Consider the following 25936-nt stretch of genomic DNA (forward strand, 5'->3'; position numbering starts at 1 on the left):
GACAGTCCAAGGACATAGAGTGGCCAAGGAGAGTGAATGCAATGTATCTGAAAAGTTGCCTGCCTCGGAGGATGTCAGAGGGGAGCAGACCCCGGGGGGATTTTAAATATTTTTAGACGGATAGGGAGAGAGGGAGAGAAACATCAATGTGTGATTGCCTCTGGCACGCTCCCCCACTGGGGACCTGGCCTGCAAATCCCTGACTGGGAATGGAACCAGCAACCCGCGATCCTTTGGTTTGTAGGCCGGCGCTCAATCTACTGAGCCACACCGGCGCGGGCAATTTCAGGATTTAAAGCCAGGTTTGTTTTAAAGTCCGCACTGCCTCCATTAAGAGGCAGGAGACACATTTCCAGTGTGTGAACTTGGGACAAATCACTGCATCTCCAGGGTAAAACGTCAAGACTGCGCTTGTAGGAGTCTGTGTACCGGTCTTGAAGGTAGACAGCCCTAATCCAAGGATTTCTTTATTAAACCTTTACAGCACCGGGGGTCTTATCCTGGCCTTTTCCGGGGAGGCCACAGCCTTAATACAAGGATTCTCTTTTAACCTTTATTAGCTCCCCGCTTCCTCCAAAAATCACCAGGGACGTTTCGGCACCGCAGAGCGGCTCCTGCCCCGCAGAAAGATGGCAGAGTCTGACGTCACAATGGGGCGGAGAACAGATCCCAGCGCAGGTGTTTGGTCACCCCGCGACCCGCTAGTGCTGACGCGTATTGGCGGTTCTGCGCCGGCGCGAGGAGAGGGCGCTAGGTGCGCTTGCGTACTAAGCGTCTGCGAGACCGGGTTAGACTGCCCGGGGCGGAGGTAGGAGTTACAGTGTGTGGTTCGGTGAGGGCAACGTCGCGCGGGTGAGAGGGGTCGGGAGTCCTCCTGGCGGAGTCCGAGTCGAGTTCAACAGCGGCCAGGGCAAGAGTCGAAGGCCGGGCGCGACATGTCCTGGGCGCCGCGGCGCGGACAGTGAAGTGCGCGGCGAGCGGGATGGGTCGGCGCAGGGCGCCAGAGCTGTACAGGGCCCCGTTCCCGTTGTACGCGGTTCAGGTCGACCCCAGCACGGGGCTGCTCATCGCTGCGGGCGGAGGAGGCGCCGCCAAGACAGGCATAAAGAATGGAGTGGTAAGAGCGCAGTGCCACTCTGGCCGGGTCACACCTTGGGCAGAGGGCGATTCCGGGAGGGTTCGCGGGGGCGGGCCGCACCCCAGCTCCCGACCCTACCGCTGCCCAGTGGAAATCCCCGGCAAGCCAGGCATCCCGACGCGACTTTCAGCGAAGAGCTTAATCACAGGGCGATTGAGCGACTCCTCAGGTAAAGTGAAAACTGTACACAGTGCTGCTTAGGCGCTTCAGCTCCACCTCCGGAGCAGCCACGGGGGTCTTATCCTGGTCTTTTCCGGGGAGGCCACAGAGGCTGCCTGTCCTCCAGCAGCTGCGACGGTGCTGTATTTGGCCCTTAGGCTAGGTGTTCTTCACTTTCCTAAGCGTCACCCATTAACTGTGAACTGGAGGCAATGCCCCCAACCCTGCCTGCTGTACAGATTTGTGAGGTTCAAAACAAAAGAGGGGGGTGAGGGATTAGAGAAAGCCTTGTGAACTAGGAAGTGCGGTAAACAAAGGGGTAGGGTATCAGACCGTAGGATGCACGTTTGCTCTTGAGGTAAACCCAGGGCACCCCTGGACCTTGCTCAGCCTGCTTCCCTCTCCCACAGCATTTTCTGCAGCTAGAGCAGATTAACGGGCGCCTGAGTGCCTCCTTACTACACTCCCATGACACAGAGACACGGGCTACTATGAACTTGGCGCTGGCTGGTAACATCCTTGCTGCAGGGCAGGATGCCAGCTGCCAGCTCCTGCGCTTCCAGATCCACCAGCAGAAGGGTAAAAACAAAGCAGAGAAAGCAGGTGAGAAGCTGGCTCTCTAGCTTTGGGAAAAGGGTTAAATGAGTCAGATCACTCTCATCTTGGCCTCTGAAAAAGTGGGGCTGGAAGTGGGGTTATGGTAGCAGGCAGGAAGCTGGATGTTCACCAGCCGTGTAGAGAGGGGGCCAGTATTATTTGCTATAGAAGCCTAGAATCTGGTGGGCTGTGTGTGTTGCAGGTTCCAAGGAGCAGGGGCCTCGACAGAGAAAGGGGGCAGCCCCAACAGAGAAGAAATCTGGAGCTGAAACCCACCAGGAGGGAGTAGAACTGAAAGTAGAGAACTTGCAGGCGGTACAGACAGACTTCAGCCCTGATCCACTGCAGAAAGTTGTTTGCTACAACCATGATAGCAGCCTGCTTGCCACCGGGGGCACGGATGGCTATGTTCGTGTCTGGAAGGTATGGTTTGGGGGTTAAGGAGGATGCATGTTGGTAACAGCATGGCCAGAATTGTGAGAAACTGAACATGGGTCCTGGGAACTTATGAGGGAAGTCGACGCTGAGTGGCCCTTAGAAGAGAAGAGGGTGGAGGTCGTGGCGCTCTTGCTGGGTACCTGGGCTAACCATGGTGGTGGTTTGGCTGCAGGTGCCCAGCCTGGAGAAAGTGCTGGAGTTCAAAGCCCACGGAGGGGAGATTGAGGACCTGGCTTTGGGGCCTGATGGCAAGGTGAGGAGGTGAGAGGGTGGAGAAAGTAGGTGGTTATGCTGCTCATTTTCTGTAAGTGGATCTTCTAACTGTCCGCCCTTGGAATCTCGATTCCTGACTAGTTGGTAACTGTGGGCTGGGACCTTAAGGCCTTCGTGTGGCAGAAGGATCAGTTGGTGACACAGCTGCACTGGCAAGAGAATGGACCCACCTTCTCTAACACGCCTTATCGCTACCAGGCCTGCAGGTGGGAAGACCCTGAAGGGTGGCTAAAAGATGCTCAACCTAGATGTGGTGGGGGAGTAGGAAAAGACTCAGGGGGAGCTGGGGAGGATTGTGACCTTGGCAGGTGTGACCTCAGGCCTGACCATGGCACAGGAGGGTACAGACTCTTAAGGAGGGCTGGACAGGCCCCAGGGGCTGAACGGCTTCTCGCCGGCTCCCAGGTTTGGGCAGGTTCCAGACCAGCCTGCTGGGCTGCGACTCTTCACAGTGCAGATCCCGCACAAGCGTCTACGCCAGCCCCTACCCTGCTACCTCACGGCCTGGGATGGCTCCACCTTCCTGCCTCTTCGGACCAAACCCTGTGGCCATGAAGTCGTCTCCTGCCTTAGTGTCAGGTTGGAGACAGAGCTGGCTTGGCCGGGTGCGAGGGCGGCTGGCAGAGCAGCAGGAGGAGTCCTGCTTGAGGACTGTGGTTAGTGAACGAGTGTCACTGTACCGGCCTCTGGGACGGTGCACATTTTATTGTTGCAGTGATTCGGGCACCTTCCTAGGCCTGGGCACCGTCACTGGATCTGTGGCCATCTACATAGCTTTCTCTCTCCAGGTAATGGGAAGAGGTGGGCACAGCCCTGAGGGCTCCTTGGGGTAGGGACTCCAGGCCTGCTCCTGCCCTGGGGGCAGGAAGGAATCTGGCCCAGCCTGTAGAGTGAAAGCCTTCTGGGGCTCTGGGGGCATGTTTTCCAGAAGTAATGTTCCCAACTGGGGCTTCCCTCACTCGTCTTCCTCTGTTACCAGCGCCTCTACTATGTGAAGGAATCCCATGGCATTGTGGTGACGGATGTGGCTTTTCTACCCGAGAAAGGTCGTGGTCCAGAGCTCCTTGGGTCCCATGAAACTGCCCTCTTTTCTGTGGCTGTGGATAGTCGTTGCCAGCTGCATCTGCTACCCTCACGACGTGAGTCATTGGGGTAGGCAGGTACCACCCAACCTTTATCTGTAGCAAAAATTTGCTTCCTTGGAACAATGGGCTGCTTGTTTATAGCCACCTGCTCCCTCCGTGAGTGGAGTCGGTCGAGGGTTCTGTTTGCTGGGCTGTGGAGCCCCTTTGCCCACTGACTTCTCCCCTCACCCCCTGCAGGGAGCGTTCCTGTGTGGCTGCTGCTGCTGCTATGCGTCGGGCTTATTTTCACAACCATCCTGCTGCTCCAGAGTGCCTTTCCAGGTTTTCTTTAGCCTCTTGCTCCCAGGAAGTCGGTGACCTGGACTCGGCCACCTTCTGGACTAAAGTGGAAGCCTGGACCCCATTGCTCACTCCACCTCTGCCTGGGTCCACAGCTGAGGTGGCCTCTGATGAGACTTGACGGAGCTATCTGCCCTGCCCAGTTAAAGCTTGGCTGTGGCCCTGTGTGACTCTGAGTTCTGGGAACCCTGTGTTTATCATCGTTGGATCCACCTAGGACAGTGGTGTCTGCACCCCAGGCCATACCACCTGCCTCCTCTCCTCTGCTTCCTGGAGGCTCCTGAGCTTATCCTTTCTCCAGAAATACGTGAAGATGCCCCAGAATCTGGAGTCAGTGCTGTCCTTCCTGCAGAAGCAATCCATTTCTCCTCCCTCACAATCTGGGGCCTGTTGCTCTTCCCATGAGCCCCTTGCATTTGCTGGGGCAAGCACCGGCCTGGGACTTGGCGTGAGGGAAGGAAGGGGCAAAAGGAAGACCCAGGCAGTAATCTGTGGGTTGAGCTGAGTAGCTCTAAGCCAGCCAGGCTAAAGATGCAGTAAGTTCCTAGGTGGTCCACCCTAGCCTTGAGAAAAGGGAAAGTGAACCTCAGCCCATTTGACAGGAAAAGTTGGTATTTAATAAACAAGGGAAGACTGAACTGAGACCCTAAGGGGCACTGTTGTCAGCTCTTGCCTCAGAAGTTGAGAGCGCCCCGAGGCCGAGCAGCTCTGCTGGGTGCTGGAAGACGGCTTTGGCATACTGATGGAAGAGGCGGCTCATGTAGCAGTGCTGCCAGGGGAGCAGCCCTTCCAGGAAGCCAATGTGGCCACCCTGGGCTGTGACGAGCAGTGCGACGTAGGGAGATTGCTGGGCAGCCTGTAGGGGAAGGGCTGGGGGAGGGGTTGGAGAGGTGGTCAGGAGCCCAGGCCTCTGCTGAGAACCCAGGCTCTCCACTTCACCTCATGGCTCTTTGTCCTTGGTGCCTAAAGCATCAAGATTGAGCATGCTCACCATGGGCTGGGGAGAAGGGGTCGTCAGCTGCATTGAGGCAGAGCACAGGTACCTGGATGGCACCTACTTTAGTTCTTGGGCTTGCTGCGTGGTAGTAGGTAACACAGTCTTTATATCCAAAGGCCACGGCTGTGTAGCGCTCATCAAATTGGCGGATTGTGCGGGCCTGTGGGTGGTGGAGGGTGGGGTAGGCTAGGGTAAGGATAGGGAATAGGAAGATACTAGAAGAAGCATTGGGTCGGAGGAAGGTGGTTGAAAGACTATACCTGTAGCACAAAGTCTACGGCGACCACCTTTTCTATCACCTTTCTATTTCTGCAAAAGAGAACATGGGTTTGGCTCCACTCCTGGACCTGACCTGAGCACTGGGAGAACCTGGCATGTCTGCCATCCTACCCAGTCTGCTGCCCCATCCCATTCACCAAGACCATACCGGTCCACAACTTGGCAGAGCCCCGCAGTGAGGCGCTGATTAAAGAGCAGTGAGTTGAGTGGGGTCTCCAGGGAGCTGGTGGTCTCAAAGGAATCCCAGCATGCAGACAGAGTCAGTGCTGCCACCAGGCCTGCAGCCTGTCCCGTTCGTGCCAGGTGGTTCAGCACTAATACCCTGCGGGGGTAGACCAGTGACCATAAAGGAGGGGCTTGTGTTAGTGAGTGCGGACGAAGGCGATGGGGAGAAGACGTGCAGGAAGAAACAGGAGGCCGGTGTTTGGGTTAAGCCCAGGCAGTCTTTACCCTCCAAGAGAGATCCCCACAGCCAGCAGTGGAGCGTGGGGGTAGCGGTGCTTAATGTGGCTCACGACCGTCTCCAGATCTTCAGTATTGCTGGCACAGAAGGCCCTGTGGGTCTGAGGCAAACCAGATCATTGGGTAGGGAGGAAAGCCTGGCCCGAATGGCAGAAAAATGGGAGGGTAGGTGAATAGAGGCCCAGGGCCAAGGGTCTCTGCAGGGAAGGGGTGAAGAGCTGTTACGAAGAAGGAGGGTACTCACCAGCAGTTCTTCCCCACGGCAGCCCCGGTTGTTGAAAACGACAGCCCTGTGGCACACACAGGTACATCCTAGCCAGACTCTCCCTAAAAGCCCCTCCCCTTTGGCAGCTTTCAGAAAGCGCGCAGCTAAAAGGTGCCTTTTATAGAGCACTGCCTCCCCATAGTTATCGGAATCTGAATTGACCTCTCTGTTACCAGTTCTTAGATACCACCCCACCCCTCTGGGTTGTGTCCATCCTTACCTATAACCATCCCTCAAAGCTTGGTCAACTAGGTGCAAGATATAGGTCTCCTGGCTACTGCCTGTAATCCCGGGAAGCAGCAGTACAACGGGCTGTGTGGCAGGGGCTGGGTGCTGACTGCTGCCCGGCTGGCCGGCCCAGTCTAGCAGCAGCTGTCCCCCATCTGGGGTTTGGAGGACCTCACTGTGGTTTTGGGGGAAAGGGCACACACATACCATTAGGAACTCTGTGTACTTTAATTAAGAGGTTTACCCCTGCCCTACCCACGACTACCACGACTTCCCATTAGCATCATTTGAGGGCATACATTCGGCAAAATGAGACTAGCAAAGTGTAAAGGGGATGGAACAGGTTAAGTAGTACCTCGTGTTTGTGCAATTATGTAGCCCTCCACAGAGCCACTCTTGTTAACCCTCAATACACTGAGGTAGGTGGGAGCAAAGATTACTTTCATCTCAAAAGAGGTAGACAGGATTCCCATATACTTGCAGCTTGGTGTTCCCCCTTCTGACCCTTCTTACCTCCAGTAAAGAACTAGAGGCCGAGGCTGCAGTAAGGCTCGGAAGATGGTTTGTAGCCGCCCCTCAAAACACCACAGTGTAGGGTAGAAAATCTCCACAGTGATGGGACAGTGTTGCTCCAGGAAAGCCAGAAACCGGGACCCCGTCACCAGTTGAGGCCTCTGTAATCACAACACAATGTGCCTCACCCCCCCCCCGATTTTTGGGCCAAGCCAATGAGGGCACTTGACACCCGTGACCCCTCTCCAGAGGGCATCCTGGAGGGCACTGCTGCTGCTGGGGGTGAGAAGTCTAGCATACCTCAGTCTGGAATGGCCAAGTCACCTGTTAACATCATCCAGCTAGAGGCCGAAAGGACTGCAGTCCTGGAGTGTCACCTCTCCAGGACGGACCTTGCAGTGACTCAGAACCAGGGCTGGGAGCTGCTGCAGATGACTGGGGGCTGATTCCCCCACTTAGCCTATCTGCGCACCCCCCCACATGGAGATACCAGGTAATGTAGGTAAATTGCCCAGCTGATCCTGGCGGGAAGGATTGGGATCTCAGAAGGTGAAGAAATGCAGTACCATTCAATCTGTGGCCTTTGCCTCACACTTCAAGTTTCCACACTGTCATCCACTGTCATCTTCTCCAAACCAGCTCTGGCCACTGGCTCCCCCTGATTTTAGCACCCCATTGTTGCATATTTCTATTCCCCACTGAAGGGCGTCTTCCTACCACAGCGCCTCACTTTCTCACTCGGCCCCTGCTGTTAGACCATGTGAATAGATTTTCTCATCCTTCATGCCAGCCAGAAAGGAGATATCAGATTAGATAATGGGGACAGGTGAGGTGAGTGGGCACTCAGCCCTGACTTCCAACCCCTCTGCTTGGTTCTTCTGGGCAGACCAAGTGAATGAGAGGGACTGGCCACACAGAAGGCTTCTGAAGGAGGAGTATGCTGTATAAAGCCAAAAGACTTCAGACTCAAGAAACAGAAATTGCATTTCTGTTGCAGGACCTAAGGAACCTGAAGGCCAGATTCTTATCTCTTCTGCAAACTTGGTAGCAAAGGGGCCTAGGTAAATTATGAACTAGAGAGACCAGGTTGGTAGTGCAACTGCTGTGAGATGTGAGTCGAACCCTGGTCCTCAAGCCCTGGAATAATGACACCCGTGATTCATTCATTGTGTGCTAAATGCAGGCACTAGGCCAAGCCCAACCTTATGAGATAGGATACTTTATGAGTGAAGAGACTATGGTTCACAGAGATGTAGTTGTTTCCCAAAACCACACAGCAAACGAGGCAAAGCAGAATTAATAATAGTTATCTTACCACTAATACTAGTAGGTAAAGTTTGTTCAGTGCTCCTTATGCTCCAAGCATCATGCTAAGCATTTTACATAATAATATCCTGTGATCTTCATAACAGCTCTTTGAGATAGGTAATGTGATCCCTCTGTGGATGCTGGTTTGAAAGTCAAGTAATCTGTCAAAGGTCCTGAAGCTTGCCAAAGCTATTAGTGGGGGAGCTGGAATTCCAACCCACAACTAGAGCTTGTGCTCTTAGTCCCTGTACTGTATCACTTCCTGATCGCCAAGGTTTTTAATTGTTATCAGTTTATTAAGTCCTTGGTCAAACAGCTCAGTAGTGCAGAATAAGGTGCTAATAAATTAGGTGACAGGTTTGATTCATGCGGGATAGTTTCATTTTAACTATAGTGAAGTATTTCTTGACTCATTCCTGAGAATTAAGGATCAATCAATACCTGTCCATTACCGTGCTGGACAGTCCAAACGCCATGGCTTCAGGGCCTCCAGAGTGGCACTTTTCCTGCACTACCCAGTATGAGAAAGTCAAGGAAGGGTTTGGAGTGTGAAGTGGCAGAGGTCTCTGACTTCATTGTGGCTTGTTGCAAAGGAAAATGTTAACGTCTGAAATGAGTGACTTTCCAAATCAGACATATTGTATAAAGTAAGGATTTATAGAGTATTTGTAAGATTTGAACTTTTAAAATTGTTTTATTACGGCAGACTTGTTTTATAAAAAATACCTGTGAATGCTGAAAGCTCTGAAAATGCAGAAAAGTGTAGGTAACATTAAAATTCCCTATTGGTCTGTTTAAAGTCTTGAATCTATAGGTTTCTTGTTAGACTCATTTACTTGGAACAGAATTTAATGAGGATAAAAAGATTTAGATTTTTTAGGATATGTAAATTGTGTATTTAATCTAAATTTCAGTGAGAATATTATCTCCAAGTTCATCGAAATCAACCTCTTCAGAATTTTTAACTGCACTATACGTGGAGAGCCTAGAACTTAAAACAAGGCTGAAGGAGCAAGCGCAGTTAGGGTTATCCATTAATCCTGAGCCAGAAGGGAAGGGAACTTCCCCCAGCCCTGAAGGAAGCAAGGCCCTACTATGTGATAGAGTGGTGTTGGGAGCTAGCCACAATCCCACAGGCCTCAGGGTCCTTCATTCAGAGCAGCTACTGAGAAACATAGCTAGTCTGCTGAAAAGCACAGGAAAGCCCAGTGTGCACGTCTCCCTGACACCGCAGTGTATGCCTTCCGCCCATTTTTCCCGAATGTCTGTGCACGCCATAGGAAGCAGCATCCCTGCAAGACGCAGTCGGCATGGGAAGCATGAGAGATGCAGAGAATCTAGGCAGGCAAAGAAATGACTCTCCATAAGGTGGTAAGCAAAGAGGAGCCTGGCTGTAGCGCAGGGCCGGGATCTTGGGTTGAGGCGTCCAGTTTCACCTGGGACTGGAGGCCCAACCATACCAGCTCCCGCAAAAGGCTTGAGCTCCCGGCTGGAAGTTGTCCGCACCTGGGTACCCCTTACCCACAAGCCCCAGCTCTGGACCCGCACCCACCTGGGGCACACATGCCCAGTAGTAGCCCAAGTAGAGGACAACGCCAAGACCCAAAAGCAGAAAGAACAGCTCTGTCCAGGTGCCATGCTGGGGGCTCGGGGAGAAGCTCAGCATAGTGTTGCTGGGTTTCCACTCGCAAGTTCTTGACTGGCCCGAGCGCCTTGACTTTGACTTGCAAGCTTGCAGGTGCGCGCCGGGACCCACCCGCTACACGCTATTGGACGGCCTGTGCAGGCCCCGCCTCCCCTGCCGGTGGGGTGGGGTCCAGTGACCCGGGCCGCTTCACCGCCTGTGAACCCTCAGGGGCTGCGCTAGGACCGCGCGGGGTCGGGGGTGCTGCGTCCCGTGCCCCGCGGAGCCGAACCGAGTGACCTGCAAATGGCTTCGGCGCCGCGCCTCCCCGCCTCCTGCTTCCGCTTCGCGGTCACAAGCAGGGCAGCCCGCGGGGAGGACCGGCGGCCGCCAGTGCCGCCGCCATCTTGGTGAGGGCCCTCCAGCCTGGCCCTCGCCCTGGAGGCGGCAGGCGGTAGTCGGGCAGCCTGGTCACCTAGGACACAGCGGCTCCGGGGTGACGTTGTGCCCTGTCACACAGAGTACAGCCATGCACAGTGACCTTTACTCTCGGGACACGGCCGGTTCCCGGGGTGGCTGACACCCTGCACAGAGGTCGGCACAGTGGCCATGCCAGGCGCACGGTAGCGCTCCAGAGTCACATAATCAGGCTTCGGCTACTGAGTGGGCTGCTGACACGTAGTCTCTCTCTCTCTCTCTCTCTCTCTCTCTCTCTCTCTCTCTCTCTCTCTCTCACACACGCACACACACACACACACACACACACGAGTTAAAGTCGCTCACACAATGTCACTCCGCGTGATGTAATCCCTGACAAGGAAATACAACAGATACTTCCTCGCCACCCACTCTGTGCCAGGCCCTGGGCGCGCCCCAGGGACGCCGTCCGTGTCTTCCCCGGGCGGTGGAGACGAGTCAGCCACCAGAGCGGCGGCTCTCAACCTTGACTGAAGAGCAGAGCCATCTGGGAGTTTCAAAAACTACCAGTGTCCAGGCCGCAACTCCAAAATAGTTGGTCCGGAGCGGGGGCTAGGTATCAATATAACCGAGAAGCTCTCTGGAAGAGTCGAGTTTGCAGACAGGGTTGAACCCCTGCAGTGGGGCATGGTGCTGGGTCAGGGAAGGTCCAGCTGCAGCGGGGGCCTTGAGGAGGGTTCCTGAACGCCATGGGGTGGGAGAAAGTGTACCCAGTACTAAATGACAATACATTTTAGGTGAAGCCGAGAAGTGAGTAGGAGTTTCCCAGGCAAGGGGACGCAGGCAGAGAGTAGTTCCGAGAGGAAGCAGCCTCAGCAAAAGCCCGGGTGTGAGAGACTTCTCAAAGGAAACGAGAACGCTGGTCTGCAGCACGCGAGATGGGGGAGGAGCAGGTCGTGAGCAGCTGCATAAAGATGTTAAGAGTTTTTCCTAAAGGTGGAGAAAAGCCATGAGGGTTTTATGAAGGGGTGGGCAACCTGATGAGAGTTGTTTTATTTTTAAAGATTTTATTTATTTATTTTTAAAGAGAGGGGAAGGGAGAAAGACAGGGAGAGAAACATAGGCGTGTGAGAGATACATCAATTGGTTGCGTCTTGCACCCCAGCCAGGGACCTGGCCTGCATCCCAGGCACACGTGTGCCTTGACCAAGAATCAAACCCACCACCCTTCAGTTCTCAGGCCCGCACTCAACCCAGCGAGCCACACCAGCCAGGGCCAGGGTTGTTTCAGAAGAATCATTCAGGGTACTTGGAGAACGATGGGGAGAGGACGAGAATGGAAGCAGAGAGGCCACTTAGGAAGCTGTGATCAGAACTTTGGCAGGACGATGGCTGCCTGGACTGGGGGAGGGGTGAATTCATAGTAGGTGGGAGGTGTGGGGAGAAGGACGAATCATGGGCAACCCCAGGGTTTGACTGCTCTGGCTCACAGATGCGTGGCAGCGCCTGTTTCCGGGGTAGGGGGCCTGAGAGGGGGAAGGTGTGAGGGGCAAGGAGACACATTCTGGCTCAGACACTTAAAGGGTGTAGTGCTGGTAGGTGTTCTAATTGTGTTTTCTTGGATTCTATATTTGTCTGTTTGCCGTTCATTATCACAAAGCCAAACTAATGGCCAAAGTTGTTTACATCTCCCCTGCTATCCAGAGTCCTACTCTGAGCCACTTCCTTCATCTCACTCACGCACACCAAGCCAGTATTTCCCCTCTCCTAAATCGACGCAGGGCCAGGCACCAGACAGCTAGGGACAGCCCCTTTCCTCCAAGGTCCACCAGAAATGTTCAAACTAGCCGGTCAAAGGTGTTCACCGTGCCCTGCCTTGCCTTTCTCAGTAAAGGCTGTGGCCTACATCTTGCCCTTGCTTCTTTCTGACCTGCACTGGTGCTCCTCACTGTGGTCCTGTGGGCGAGCTATGCCCTTATTTCTAGGGGAACTGTAACATTAACCTTTTCTTTCAATGGCATTGACCTCTCCATGTTGTCACTCAGTCACCTTCATAAATTAAGATTCAGGCACAGATCCGCAGGCCATTCAATTTCTGATGTAGTCTGGGCCTTAGAGACTAGGATGTGAGCATTGGTAGTCATCAACATTTAGATAATATATCACTTTGCAGGGTTGCCATCACAAAGAGCCACAAACTGGGTATTTTAACAACAGAAGTTTATTATCTTATAATTCTGGACACTAGAAGTCCAAGATCAAGGTGTCAGCAGGATTGGTTCCTCCTGAGAGCCATGAGGAAGGATCTGTCCCATGCCTCTCCACTAGTTTCTGATGCTTTGCTGGCAATCTCTGGCCTTCCTGGTCATGTAGAAGCTTCACCACAATCTCTGTCTTTCATGCTGTTCTCTGTGTGTGTGTGTGTGTCCACAGTTTTATATAGATACCACTCATATTAAATTAGGAACCCACCCGACTCCAGTATGACATCATAGTTACTAATTATATCTGCAGTGGCTCTACTTCCGAAGATGCTGAGGTAGTAGGGCTTAGGACTCAGACACATACATTTTGAGGATGCAATTAAACCCATAATGCAGAGTGATGGAAGCTACATGAACAGACGAACACAAGGACAGATGGCGAGTGAGGAAACCGGCCAGAGGAATTCTGAAGCATGAAAAAAACTATGAAGAAATGACTAGAGAGAGAGATGGTGTTGCTGAAACCAACGAAGACTGTGACCCAAGGAGGCAGTGTCCATCAGTGTCCACCCAAGAAAGAGGACAGGATGACCTTGGCGAGAGCAGGGAGGGATGCTGATGGGAAGCAGCTGATGGAGAGGCAGAAGATGAAGATTCCAGAGAAGTAAGAAGTCATTTATTCGAAGAACTAAATCCTGCCCTGGCTGGGTGGCTCAGGTGGTCAGGGCATCATCCCGATACACCAAGGTTTCTGTGGGTCAGGGCACGTGCAGGAATCAACCAGTGAATTTGCATGGATGGGTGGAACAACAAATTGATGTCTCTCTCTCTTCCTTTCTGTCTGTCTCTAAAATCCATCAAAAAAGGAGAAGAACCAAGTTCTTGGGCCAGTGGGTGAGGATGCGGCGGGAAGCCTTGGCGGAGGGACCGGCCAGGGTGACAAAAGCAGGGCGCTCCGTTTTGATCAGGGGGCTGTGGCCGCACTGCAGCACTCTGTGCTGGCGGACAGCTACCACTGTGGCCCTCGAGATGACACTTTCCCCGGACCAGGCCCCTCCATGTCTCACGCGGAGCCACTTCTCAGTGATGTGCACAGTCACAGTCGCACAATGACACTGTCGCTGGAAACCAGCAGTCACACTGCCCCCTGAGTGCCTCGAACAACTGAGGAAGAGTTCACCCAGACACCCTAACACACGCAACACGTCACCCTCCAGCACCATCGCACGCCAGTCCAGCGGTCACACATCAGGCCCACGCGGTCACGCTGGACACTCAGCCACACAAAATACCGCCTGCGCTGTCACACGTTCCGCAAGCACTCAGCCGCAGACGCCAGTCACAGCCGCGCACGTTAGCAGTAATCACGCTCCATCTCGTCACCCACACCTGGGTCCCCGCAGGCAGCGGCACCCGCAGCATCGCCGCAGCTAAACGCGCTCGTGACACCGCATCCTCGCCACCTGCCTCTTTGTGCCTCTGTCTGTCTAGTCGTCAGTCTCTCTCAGACACACACACACTCGCACGCGCACGCACAGACACTCACTCACTCGCGGGGACCGCGCGGAGCCAGGCTGCGGAAGACTGCCGAGGGCCAGGGCCGGGCCGGGTCCGGCGGGGCGGGGCGGGGCGGCGGCCCTGCCCGCGAGCTGGCGCCCAGGACTCTGCCCGGGCCAGGGCGGCGGCTGCGGCCGGGAGGGCGACGTGGAGCGGCCACGTGGAGCTGCCCAGGGGCGGGCAGGGCGGCGAGGAGCTTGGCGCACAGCCCCGAGCGACGCCGAAGCCGCCCCCAGCCGGAGCCTCGCCGCGCCACCGCAGGTGGGTCCCGGCCCCCGCCCGGGCTGCGGGCGGGCCCCGGCCTCTCGGTCTGGATGCTGCGGGCGCATCCCCGCCGCATCCCCGCGGCTCGCGCGGCCGCTGCGGTGCCCTCGCCCGCCCGGAGAGCAGGCGGAGGAGGGAGCGGGAAGCCTGGTGACCTCCCTCTGCGTGACCAGGGGGTTCACGGTTACCCAGGCGCGTTCTCGCCGGTTGTCGGTTGTCTCCGCGGTCGCTCGGGCAGCGCCGGGGAGGAGGGCGCCGGCAGGAGTCTCGCCCGCATTTGACAGGCGAAGAGAAGGGGACGGGGAGGCGGAGGTTGTCACCGGCTGGAAGCGGCAGGATGGAGCCCCGCTCCCCGGCGTGGGCCCCCGTGGCTGTCAGAGCCACTGCGCGCTTTCTTGGGCGGGGGTGGGGATGGGGGCGGGGTGGGGGCGGGGGTGAGGCTGGGAGGTGGGAGGTGGTGTCGGGAGGCACGGGAGGCACCAGAGAGGTAAGTTAAGGGAGGAGATTCCGTTCCAAATACCTTCCTGACAGTCGTAGCCCGCGGTGGAATGGATGGCCTGTGAGGTGCTAGGCTCGCGTCCTGGCAAGTCCAGCGGGGGCTGAATGGCCATTGACAGGGATGCTGTGGAGGAAGTTTTTGCCCTGGATGGGAAGTTGTGCAAGATGAAAGGCCCCTGCCACATCCTGGAGTCTCTGACCTGCGCGAGGAGCATCCGCTGGCCGCCAGCCACTTAACCTGCGTTACCGGCGGCATCCTCCCCACGCCCCTGGGAGACAGAGGCTGCCCTGTGGCCTTTGGTAACTGACTTGGAAGTCAGGTAGCATCATTTCATCTACTCATTAGAAGTGGGTCGTTAAGTCCAGCTCATATACAAGGAAAGGTGAATTAGCCCTGACCTTTCGTGGGACAGAGTGTCAAACAATCTGTAGACCTGCTTTTCAAACCAGCTCAGTTGGCGCCCCGCCCCCCCGCCCCGAGCGGAGGCTGGTGCGATATCCTGGTGCTTCCCCGCTAGGCCTGAGCTGCCACCACGAGAGGTATTCTTTGTTCTCTGTTAGAAGGCAACTGCTAGCGGATGACATATGAAGCCTGAGTAATAGGTTTTGATAGCTCTGAGAGATTTAAATTACTCCAGAGCCTCCTGTTGGCGTAGGTCCCAGCAGTAAACAGATGGGGAGGAGAAAGCAAATGGAGAGTTTTCAGGTGGGGAGACCAGGGTGGTGGGTCTGTGTGCAGCCACTGCCCAGCAGTCTAGGAAAACTCCTGGAAGGAAAAAGACCAGGCATTGTGCTTTACATATACTGTCTCATGGAACCTGACCACCCCCCCTCCCCCCGCCCCGCTCCCCCAACGAGAGGTTACAGGGGAAGAACCTGAAACACAGTGGTCACAGCTAGTGAGTTTCAGAGCCTGGATTTGAAGTTAGGCAGCCTGAGGTCGGGACCCAAACTCTGGGACTACGCCACCTATTCCTTAGCAATTCTGTGTTTCTCTGTCTTTCTCTTAATCATTGTTTTAACATTTGTATCTTTTCCTGTCCATGCATTTGCAAGCTTTAAGGAAAAAAGTAATTCTACTTTATATTAATTCATAAGATTGTGCCTCACATATAGAATGTGCTTAATAAATATTAGAGAAATGAATACCATTTATTGTTATTCTACAAACTTATATTTACACTTTCCTTCCCTACGGATGTTTGCCCTCCTGGTCTTTGCCACCAAAGGTCTTGACTTCTGCTGGCCCTTCCCATTGTGTCCTCTGTGGCATCCAGTTCCATGGTCCATACCGTTTGTCATTCTCCTTCTGGCCCGCTGGCCCCCTCAGCCATTACGTGCCCCTCCTTCCATCTTGCAGCCTGGAACCCTCAGCTGACCCCTGCACCCCCACCCCTCAGACCAGTAACACTGAATACAAAGAACTGAGTGAGGTGGCCATTCACCTCGACCCTCGTTCAGCCACTGCTTCCTGACCGCACAGGCACTCTATGGGCAGGGCCTTCTCTGTGATCTTCCTGGATCAGGCACATATATGCAGTTCTTGGATTTCCACCCAGTCTCCTTGGGGTCTCTATGGAGATTCTCTCTTCAAGCCCCAGGTGGGGCTGAGGCCCAGGTGGTGGTGAGCTCCTCCCTACTGAGAACCCAGGTAGCCCTGAGTTCCAGCTGCATTTCCTCCTGTCCTCCATCATTTGTCTCCTTATGGTATCTTTCATGATACAGAAGTTGAACTTTTTAAAAAAGATTTTATTTATTTACTCATTAGAGAGAGGGGAAGGCAGGGAGAAAAAGAGGGAGAAAATATACATGTATGAGAGATACATTGATTGGTTGCCTCTCACATGCCCCCAACTGGGGAACCTAGGCTGCAACCCAGGCATGTGCCCTGACTGAGAATTGAACCTGCAACCTTTTGGTTTGCAGGCCAGCACTCAATCCACTGAGCCACACCCAGAAGTTTAAACTTTTGACATGCTCAAATCTGTCCATTTTTCCTTTAAAACTTACGAGTTTGAAAATCTCACCATGTTTCGTGGCTCTGTCATATAACGTGATTTGCTTAGCCACTGCCTACGTGGTCCTCCAAGTTGTTTTCATTTCTTTGATGAATATTAACAGCATAGCTGTAAGCACTCTTTTAACTAACTTCTTTTCCATTTATATTCTTCTTTATGTAATTCCCAGGATGATATTGTTGGGTCAGTTTCACAGCAATTACATACACTTTTGCAGATTGCTCTGTAGAAACAGTTACGGTTTATAATTCCTCACACAATATAGGTTAATACTTACTGATTCCTTAATTTCTTTATTGATTACAGGACTATAATATTTGCTATTTTTTGCATCAGTTTTGCTTTTAGGTTTTTCTAGGAAATTGGCTATATCTGCTAAGTTTTCAAATGTCTTCTATTTCTGTAGTCATGTTCCCATTTTCATTCCTAATATTGTTTATTGTGCCTTTTTATTTTGTTCTTAATGGAAATTGTCAGAACTTTGTCTCTTTTATTAGTCCTTTTAAAGAAGTACCATTGTTTGGCTTCGTTGCTCCTCTCTATTGTATTTTTCATTTATGCTTTTATTATTTCCTTTCTTTTAATTTCTTTAAGTTTATTCAGTTTTACCAGCTTCTTGAGTTGAAAGCTTAACTCATGAGCTTTAGCTTTTCTTCTACTGTAAACTTTTAAGTCAATCCACTTTCCCTCCAATACTGCTCTAGCTCTGTGTCTTGTTTTGATGCATATTTCCCCATATTATCCAATTCTAAGTAGATAACAGGTTCCATTGTCTTCTTTGATCCCTATGGAAGTGTACCTTTTAAATTTCTGTATATGGGAGATTTTTCACACCATTCTTGTTGATTTCTGATGTAATTGCATCTTAGTTGTGTAACATAGTGTGAGCCTGACTCTTTGCTATTCATTGATCCATGCTCTGGAATACTACTTGTTGGTTTTTATAAATATTCCACATGTGTTGAGAAGACTATGTATCTGCTAAGTGATTGAAGTGGGGTTCTCTATTTGTCCATTAGCTCAGGGTTATTGAATGTTCTATTCAATCTTCTACATTCTCACTAATTTTTAGTTGGCTTAATTACCAAATGAGATACGTTAAGCTCTCCCACCACACTGGATGATTAGATTTCTCTCCTTGTAGTTATGCCCGTTTATTTTTTAAGACTTTATTTTTCCTTAGGGCAGTTTTAGGCTCACAGCAAAGTTGGGAGGAAGGTGCAGCGATTTCCCACTTCGGCCCGCACCCACACATGCCACTCATTACCATCATCCCCAGCACACGGGACACGAGGACCTGGTGAAACCTATCCCGATCACAATCCTCCAAAGTCCGTAGTCTACCTTAGCGCTCACTCTTGGTGGTGTATGTGCTGTGGGTTTGGACAAATGTGTAATGACCTGTACTCATCATTGTAGCCTCATACAGAGTCTTTTCACGGCCCTAAAAATCTGTACCCCGCCTATTCATCCCTTCCACCCCCAGCCCCTAGCAACCACTGATCTTTGTACTGTCTCCAGAGTTTTGCCTTTTTCCAAATGTCATATAGTTAGAATCGTACAGTGTGTAGCCTTTTCAGATTGGCTTCTTTCACTTAGTTATATGCATTTAGGGTTCCTCCATGTATTTCTTGGCTTGATAGGTCATTTCTTTTCAGTGCTGAATGATATTCTCTTGTCCGGATGTACCACAGTTTAGTTATCCATCCACTTATCCATCTATTGAAGGACATCTTAATTGCTTCCAAGTTTTGGTAATTATGAATAAAGCTGCTCTAAATATCTGTGTGCAGGTTTTTGTGTGGGCACACGTTTTCAGCTCCTTTGGGTAAATACCAAGGAGCACAATCGCTGGGTTATACAGTAAGAATATGTTTAGTTTTGTATGAAACTGCCTAAGTGGCTTCCGAAGAGGCTGTACCATTTTGCATTCCCCCCAGCAGTGAGTGGGAGTTCCTGGTTTCCCACATCCTTGGTAGCAGTTGGTGTTGTCCATGTCCTGGATTTTGGCCATGCTGATGGGTATGCAGTCTTATACCAGATACTTTGAGGTGTATCTAGATACATACAAGTTCAGAATTATGTCTTCCTAGGGGATTATCTTTTGTGCATTTTGTAATGAAAGTCTTTTACCTATATAACACTTCTCTTCTTAAATCCTAGTCTATTAATGTCATTAAAGCTACACCAGCTTTCTCTGTCTACTATTGCTTCATATATCCTTCTTCCTTTTTTTTTTTTTTTTTTGCTTTCAACCTTTCTGAGTCTTTATTTTTTAGGTTAGTCTCTTGAAAATTTCATATAACTATTTTGTTTTATACACACTTTGGTAATCTTTATTTCTTAACTAATGAGTTTATACAATTTATATTTATTATGATTACTGATATATTTGAACCTATTTACCACATTGTATGGTTGTATGCTTTCTATTTGTCTTCCTTTTCATTTTTTATTTCTTTTTTCTCTTTTCCTGACTTCCTTTGCATTTATTTTTTTTAATTTTGAAAAAGATTTTATTCACTTTTAGAGAGAGGAGAAGGGAGGAGAAAGAGAGGGAGAGAAAGATCAATGTGTGCTTGCCTCCCATGTGCCCCCCCACCAGACCTGGCCTGCAACCCAGGCATGTGCCCTGACTGGGAATCGAACAGGCGACCCTTTGGTGCACGTGATAGCACTCAATCTACTGAGCCACACCTGAGCCAGGGCTGAATTGACTTAAAAAAAATTTTCCATTCATTTTATTCTGTGCTGGTTTGAGGTTATGTATTCCATTTCTATGTTTTTAGTGGTTATCCTTAAAATGTTCACGTGTTTATTTAACAAAGTTGGTCGGTATGTCTGTTCTCTTCCCAAACAATCATTGTCACCTTACATCTTATTGCAGTCTAACCCTGTAGTGCAGTGCCCCTTTTTTGCCTCATATATTGACATAATTACCATAGTTTGGGACCCTAACAGGATCATTTTTCTTTTTCATGAAATAGATCCTTTAGAATTTTTTTAAGGATTCACAAGGAGAATTTTATTTTTCAAAAATCTTTATTGTATTTTTTGTATTACCATTTAGTCCCTGTATACCCACCCTCCCCAGAATTTTTTTAATGAAGGAAAGTTGATGATAAGTCCTCTAATTTATCTAAAATTGTTTTGCTCCACCCAATTTCTGAAAGATAATTTTGCTGAGAATAAAATTCTAGATGGCAATTCCCCTGCCCCTCCCCCAACAAATTAAAATACTGTACTACTACTACTATACTGGTGTTACCGAAAACCAGCTGTCAATCCTCCTTTGTAGGTGACTTGTCTTTTCTGACTGCTTTTAAGACCATCTCTTTTTCTTGGTGTTTTTTCTCTTGTTTCACAAAAGCTCTAGGTATGTGTTTCTGTTTATTCAATTTGCCTGGGACTGTTGGGCTTCCTGGACTGGAGTGTCAGTGTTTTTCCAACAGACTGGGACAATCTCAACTGTTATTTCTTCAAATACTGCTTCTATCCAATTTTCTCTATCATCTCCTCCATCCTCCGTGGCACTTAAACTTTAAAAAATATTTTGTATGGCTTTAACTCAGTGGACTTGTGGAGGTTCAGAACTAGGTACTTCTGTGGTACGCGGATTGTTTTGAGCTAAAGGCAACGTTAGCTTCAGCTCAGGCGAGACTTCTGCCCTCCCTTGACTACCTGGAAGGACTTGAATTATGGACCTGGCTCACCATGGGAGAGTATCAGAGATAACCTCTTTCGACCTATGTACTGGGCAGGACAAACTTCCGATTACTAAACACCCGCTCTTCCTGTCCTGCAAGGACCCTCTGAAGCCCCTACGTGTATTACCTCCTCTCTAGATCAGAAAGTCCTGTATTCCTGAGCTCCCTTTCTCTCTCTGAGCCTCCCTTGTGTGTGGGGTCTGACTGTCTCATGTATGTGAAGTTCCCATACATATGTATATTTATATATTTTTTAAGATTTTTATTTATTTTACAGAGAGGGGAAAGGAGGAAGAAAGAACGGGAGAGAAACATGGATATGTGAGAGATAGAGTTGCCTCTCACATGCCCCCAAGTGGGGGCCTGGCCCCCAACCCAGGTGTGTGCCCTGACTGGGATTTGAACCTGGGACCTTTTGCTTCGCAGGCCGGTGCTCAATCCATGGAGCCACACCAACCAGGGTTGTATATATTAAATTTGGTTATTTTCTCTTGCTAGTCTGTCTCATGTCTATTTGATTATCGGGCCAGCTAGAAGAACTAGAGAGTACAGGAAATTTTGTTCCTCCCCCACAGACTGTGTTCTGGATAATATGTTCACATCTATTTTCCATTTCATTAACTCTCGCATCATCTGTTTAACCACTCATTGCATTTTTAAAATCAATCTTTCCTTTATATTTGTATAAGTTATATTTGGTTCATCTTCAAATCTACTGGTGTTCTTACGCTTTTATTCCTTTCTCATAGTTTAAAACTTCTCTTTAATTTCTTAAAACATATTAAATATTCTTTATATTCTGTGTGTGATAATTACAATATCTTTAGTCTTTGCAAGTCTGGTTTTGCCTGCTCTTGTTTAGCTGGCTCTTATTCACAGTGTCTTATTTCCTTGTGTGTTTATGACTTTTGGCTGTGAGTTCATGCTCCTTGAAACTTTACCTATGGAACTTCTTCGAGCCTTGGATTGGAGTTGTGTTCTGTCAGACAAGGTGTACGTTTTCTTCTGTCAGTCAGCTGGGGGTACTATCCACCAGGTACCACTTCGAAATAAATGACCTGCTCTAGGTTCTAGAACCAGAGGTAGTGCTAACTTGGCCCCAAACCCACATTAGAGCAGGCTTATTACAAATTCTCAGGGAACATATTTTTCTCCTTTCTCCTCAGCACCAAAGTCAAAATAAGCATGACTCTGTGATGCCCTTCTTCAACATAAAGTTACTTTCTGTTCACCCTTGGGTTGAAATTCGAGCTGTTTGAATCCCAGCTTTACGTAGGTAATCTGTTAGTCTCCTGCGATTGCTTGGGTCCAGACCTTCTCTCTGGTCTCCTCTACTGCACAAAACGGCCGAACTGGTAGCTTCAAGTTCACTGGGGTTTGGTTTGCTGGATACTCTCTTGAGGCAAAAGCCGACTTCAAGCTGACTTTTCCTTGTGATTACTGGTTTCACTGTGCTTTTGTACTGAAAATTTCTTATTTCCTTGCCAGCTCATTGCATTTGAAAAGATACTTTCTACTTTTATCCAGCTCTGGAGTTAGTTGCACTGGGACATTTACTAGCATACTCCAAGACGTGGAGGCCTGGCTGTTTTTCTAGTCCCCTCTTTTACTGAAGGGCGTCCCCAGTTACTATGGAGATCTCAGTTCCAGTGGCCTGCCTGTCATGCCCCCAAGACCTGGTCTCCTCCCCTGGGCACTACAGCTAAAGCACACGGACCTAGGTTGCCAGCCAGTGTTTGTGAACCCCTTTGGGGCAGCTGTGGTTTCAGCACCCATTTAGCCTCTGGGGACTGTGGACCAACTGTGTAGACTCAGTATATCCTTTGGGGGTCAGCATATGCATAGAAAACTGCAAGCAGTTTCTAGGACTCCCGGTAGCTTCACCTTCCGTGTTTTGCTGCTGCTTCCTCAGGGCAGCTCTGCTGGCACAGTGACGGCCAGGTTCCCACATGTCAACCAGATACTCGCTGCTCTTCCGCATCTCTCAGGAAGCTGAAGCCCACCCTTGCAGTGGTTCTGAACGTTGTCAGGGTCATGGAACTCTTTCAGATTCTGCTGACAGCTATGGACCTTTTTCCAGGAAAATTCAGTGCCAGCCGGCTGTAGGGCGCCACGCCAGAGGGCTTCTCATCCTCTGCCCAGCCCAGGCACCCAGTGATTTGTCTACCTAGAGGTGGGCGTGGGGTCTCATGCCTCAGCTTCAGTGGGCGTCTGCTCCCTCAGGAACTCACATGGTGTGTACACACCCCAGGACTAAGCAGAAAGCCTCTCTGTGGTTTTGACCGAGCCTCTCTCTATTTGGCTGTTTTCACATAATCAAGTGACTATGTTGCCAATGGGCCTACACAAGGTAGGTCTAAGGGGAAGTTTTTGTTTTTTCCTTCATATTGGGATCCGATTTACTGTTTGCACTTGGTAAATAGCCATTCCTGGGCCACTGTTGGCTTGGCCCTGGTTTATTGTATTTTCAATCCCCTACCTGAGTTTAGGTCTATTTCAAGGAGTCTGAGCCTCTTTTGATTGTTCTTTGGTAAGATTTTAATAAATGCTAACTAACAAGATGCCTTTCTGTTTAAGTCTTGGTCTTTTTGTGACTCTCTGCACTTCCAATTTGGCCTTTTTCTTAAGTTCTCTGAGCTAGCTTCTGTCTGTAAAAGCAGCAGACCAACCTGGATCAGACCTCATTCAAATAATTCAGGGCTGCAGGGCGAGAGGAACAGGGTGTGGGGAGGGGCTCCCGCCCACAGCGCCACTTCCGCCAGAGCAGGCCTCTGTGCATGTCACACACTGGGTCTGGAGTAAAATTTATTTTGAGCAGAGCTTCACGGGGGATCACTGATGTCTCTGTGTTCTGCCACCTGGGCTGCAGGTGGAGGCAGGGGGAGAAGACGTTCCTGTGTAACCCACTGGTCCCCACCCTGTGGCAGACACCCTCCCCGCTGACTCCCTAACTCTGCTCCTAGGAAAGATGTTACCCGCTCCAGTCCCAGGAAAGACGCTACCTCTGACGATGAGAGTGTTAGTGCTACTGCTGCTGCCCCTGAGTCAGGCTGCTCCCAAGGATGGAACCACGAGGTAACGGGATTCAGAGGTCGGGCCATGGGTGGGGAGCAAGGAGCCTTTGGAGAGTCTGAGGCTGTGGTGGGCCCCTCTGGAGGGCAGGCTGGGGTGTACGCTCCCTAACCTCTGCATTCCTGCCCACTGCCCTCCACCTCTCTGCCTTGAGCCTGTTAGAGTGCCCCACACAAAGTGGGCATGGAATATGTGTTTGCTGGATGCATTTGGAGCCAGGAGCTCAGTTCCAGTGAGGTGTGAAGCTCAGGGGAGAAGCTGCGAGCCAGGGAAGGGGCTGCAGGCCTCTTACAGAGGCCTGAGCAGGGAAGCTCCACATGCAGAAGCTCCGAAGAAAGAGAGGTCGTTAGCACATCATCTCCACTTTCTTTAACTACCTGTCTTGTACCTGTGCAGTGTGCATGCTGGGTGGGGTGGGGGACAGACACGGAACAGCAAGGGCTGACAGTGGTGACCAAAGTTGCTGCAGTGGCTTTTGTCAGCTCGCTGGTGTCACAGGTCTGGATTGACTTGGGCAAACAGGTAGCCCTGCCCAGAACTGAGCAAACCTGGAGCTTTAAAGGCCAACAGAGACCCTGAGCAGATTGAAACTCCAAAACGAACATGCATGCCCTCAGCTTGGGGGACAAGTGAGTCCAGTTTGTGTCGCGGTGTAAATCAGCTCTCTATCAAAGTGGGTGGTGCCACTGAGCTCGGCCAGACACCCACCCCTGGGCCCCAGCGTCAGGGTAGAACTTTAGCCGCGCTCGGCGTTGTCCTGCCCCTGACTGCGCTGTTTTCTTGGGTCTTCAACTTGTATTGATCGGTGCGGCCTCATCCGGCCTCTATCCGGGGCTATATGGGGGTTTTCCCTTCCCACTCAGTTAGGAGTTGCAAACACAGAGTCGGAGGGAGGAAGGTTCTGCTTCTGAGGACACCAGAGGGGCCTCCTCCCCACAAGGGCCTGGGAAAGAGAACTCTGCCAGGAGTTTGGGGGTAGAAGGCTGGTACGCTGGGCCCTCAGGGAGGCTCTTGGTGAGTCTGGTCCTCCCCCCCTCCAGGCTGGACCCCGAGGTGCAGCAGCAGCCCCTACCCAATCCCTTCCAGCCAGGCCAGGAGCAGCTCCGGTGAGTAGTCTGGGCTGGGGGCTTGAGAATGAGGCTGGAGGCCGCGGACCGGCCTTGAGTGGGCTGACTTGCCGCTTTCTGTCAGACGTCTACAGAGCTACCTAAAGGGACTGAAGAGGATGGAAGAGGACCCGGAGAATATGACCCGGGAGCAGGGTGAGGGCTGAGCTGAGGGGCCCAGTGGACGGGCGGCTCAGGGCGGCCAGTGCTGAGGCTGACCACGGGCCGCCCTGTCGCCTCCTGCCTCCTCCACCTGTCCCTCTGATGCCTCTTCTGATCCGGCTTCTTTCCCTTAGTCCTGCTCTACCTCTTTGCCCTCCATGACTATGACCAGAGCGGACAGCTGGATGGCCTGGAGCTCTTGTCCATGTTGACAGCGGCTCTGGCCCCTGGAGCTGCTGACCCTCCTACCTCCAACCCAGTAAGCCCTGCAGGATGGGGGCCCTTTTCCCATGGAGGAGACTAGCGCCCTGGGGCTTTGGTCCTTTCTGTCATGACTCGTGTGGTGAATCCCCAGGAATGCTCAAAGCCTGAGTGATGGGGGTGGGGGCAAGGGGTCAGTGGGACGGTCAGGGCTCCGGGAGACCCCTCTGGGCACTGTGGACCCCACAGCAATGGTGTGCTCCCACAGGTGATCCTGATGGTGGACGAGATACTGGAGACCCGGGACCTGAACGGAGATGGGCTCCTGACACCTGCGGAGCTCATCAACTTTCCAGGAGAGGGCCCGAGGCACTGGGAGCCACAAGATGTGGCCAGACAGTCCCTGTTGGCTAAAAGCCCATCAAGACAAGAGGCACAGGAAGCCCTGGGTCCTAGAGAAGAAGCTGGGGGGCAGGTGGAGGCCAGAAAGGAGTCCTTGGAGCCTGTACAGGAGGCTGGAGGAAAAGCCCCAGGCCCTGGAGGGGAGGCTGGGGGACAGGCAGAGGCCAGGGACACTGGAAAGGAAGCAGAAGGGCTTCTGGGAAAAATGCCGGAGTTTGAGAACACCCCAGAGGAGTTTGGGGTTCATGCTATACAACTGGAGAACGATGAGATATGAACTTTGAGGATACAGGTTTGTGCCCCTAGAAGTCTCAGTGCCAGAACATAAACTCCGAAGGGTGGGGTGTGTATGTTGGGACAAGGACCACCTCTGTGCCCCCTTCCTAGCTCCATTAGGTGGCAGGTCTTTCTGTGTAGCTCATGGAGACCCTAAGTGGAGGACTAAATAAAGGACTGAATAAACTCATCCCCCTGGGCCATCTATCTACTGGTCCAACCCGGCCTCTTGGGGAGCAGGGATTCAGCTTTCCCAGGGTCCCCAGCTGGTGTGGAGACACAGCAGAGGGGAGCATCAGGCCACAGCCAGCTGCAGACAATCCCGGAAGAGAGCTCAGCCTCTCCTT

General features: G+C 51.6%; 3 protein-coding genes across 5 annotated transcripts; 2 read left to right on the forward strand and 1 right to left on the reverse strand.

Moving 5' to 3' along the window:
• The first annotated feature begins 762 nt into the window (after positions 1-762).
• PREB (prolactin regulatory element binding) lies at positions 763-4676 on the forward strand. The gene is made up of 9 exons (XM_024552563.3): positions 763-1117; positions 1708-1900; positions 2097-2317; positions 2505-2585; positions 2687-2811; positions 3011-3184; positions 3321-3393; positions 3585-3744; positions 3928-4676. Exons 1-9 carry the CDS (start codon positions 983-985, stop codon positions 4020-4022), a joined length of 1257 nt encoding a protein of 418 aa, XP_024408331.1. The 5' UTR covers positions 763-982; the 3' UTR covers positions 4023-4676.
• On the reverse strand, positions 4629-14973 carry ABHD1 (abhydrolase domain containing 1). Of its 2 annotated transcripts, none has more exons than XM_045189257.3 (9): positions 14668-14973; positions 6774-6934; positions 6253-6435; positions 6012-6057; positions 5756-5868; positions 5454-5627; positions 5287-5335; positions 5021-5186; positions 4629-4899 (listed from the first exon to the last, which is right to left on the reverse strand). In XM_045189257.3, the coding sequence occupies exons 1-9, from the start codon at positions 14899-14901 to the stop codon at positions 4676-4678; spliced, it is 1350 nt and encodes a 449-aa protein (XP_045045192.2). In that variant the 5' UTR covers positions 14902-14973; the 3' UTR covers positions 4629-4675. The 2 variants fall into 2 exon arrangements, with proteins under 2 accessions (XP_045045192.2, XP_024408332.2); XM_024552564.3 differs by lacking the exon at positions 14668-14973 and adding an exon at positions 9634-10245.
• On the forward strand, positions 13970-25779 carry CGREF1 (cell growth regulator with EF-hand domain 1). Of its 2 annotated transcripts, none has more exons than XM_053924209.2 (6): positions 13970-14144; positions 23334-23445; positions 24483-24548; positions 24634-24704; positions 24845-24969; positions 25180-25779. In XM_053924209.2, exons 2-6 carry the CDS (start codon positions 23339-23341, stop codon positions 25588-25590), a joined length of 780 nt encoding a protein of 259 aa, XP_053780184.1. In that variant the 5' UTR covers positions 13970-14144; positions 23334-23338; the 3' UTR covers positions 25591-25779. The 2 variants fall into 2 exon arrangements, with proteins under 2 accessions (XP_053780184.1, XP_045045197.2); XM_045189262.3 differs by lacking the exon at positions 13970-14144 and adding an exon at positions 22845-23239.
• The last annotated feature ends 157 nt before the right edge of the window (positions 25780-25936 follow it).

The sequence above is a fragment of the Desmodus rotundus genome, chromosome 5 (genome assembly GCF_022682495.2).
Source record: "Desmodus rotundus isolate HL8 chromosome 5, HLdesRot8A.1, whole genome shotgun sequence".
Lineage (NCBI taxonomy): Eukaryota > Metazoa > Chordata > Mammalia > Chiroptera > Phyllostomidae > Desmodus > Desmodus rotundus.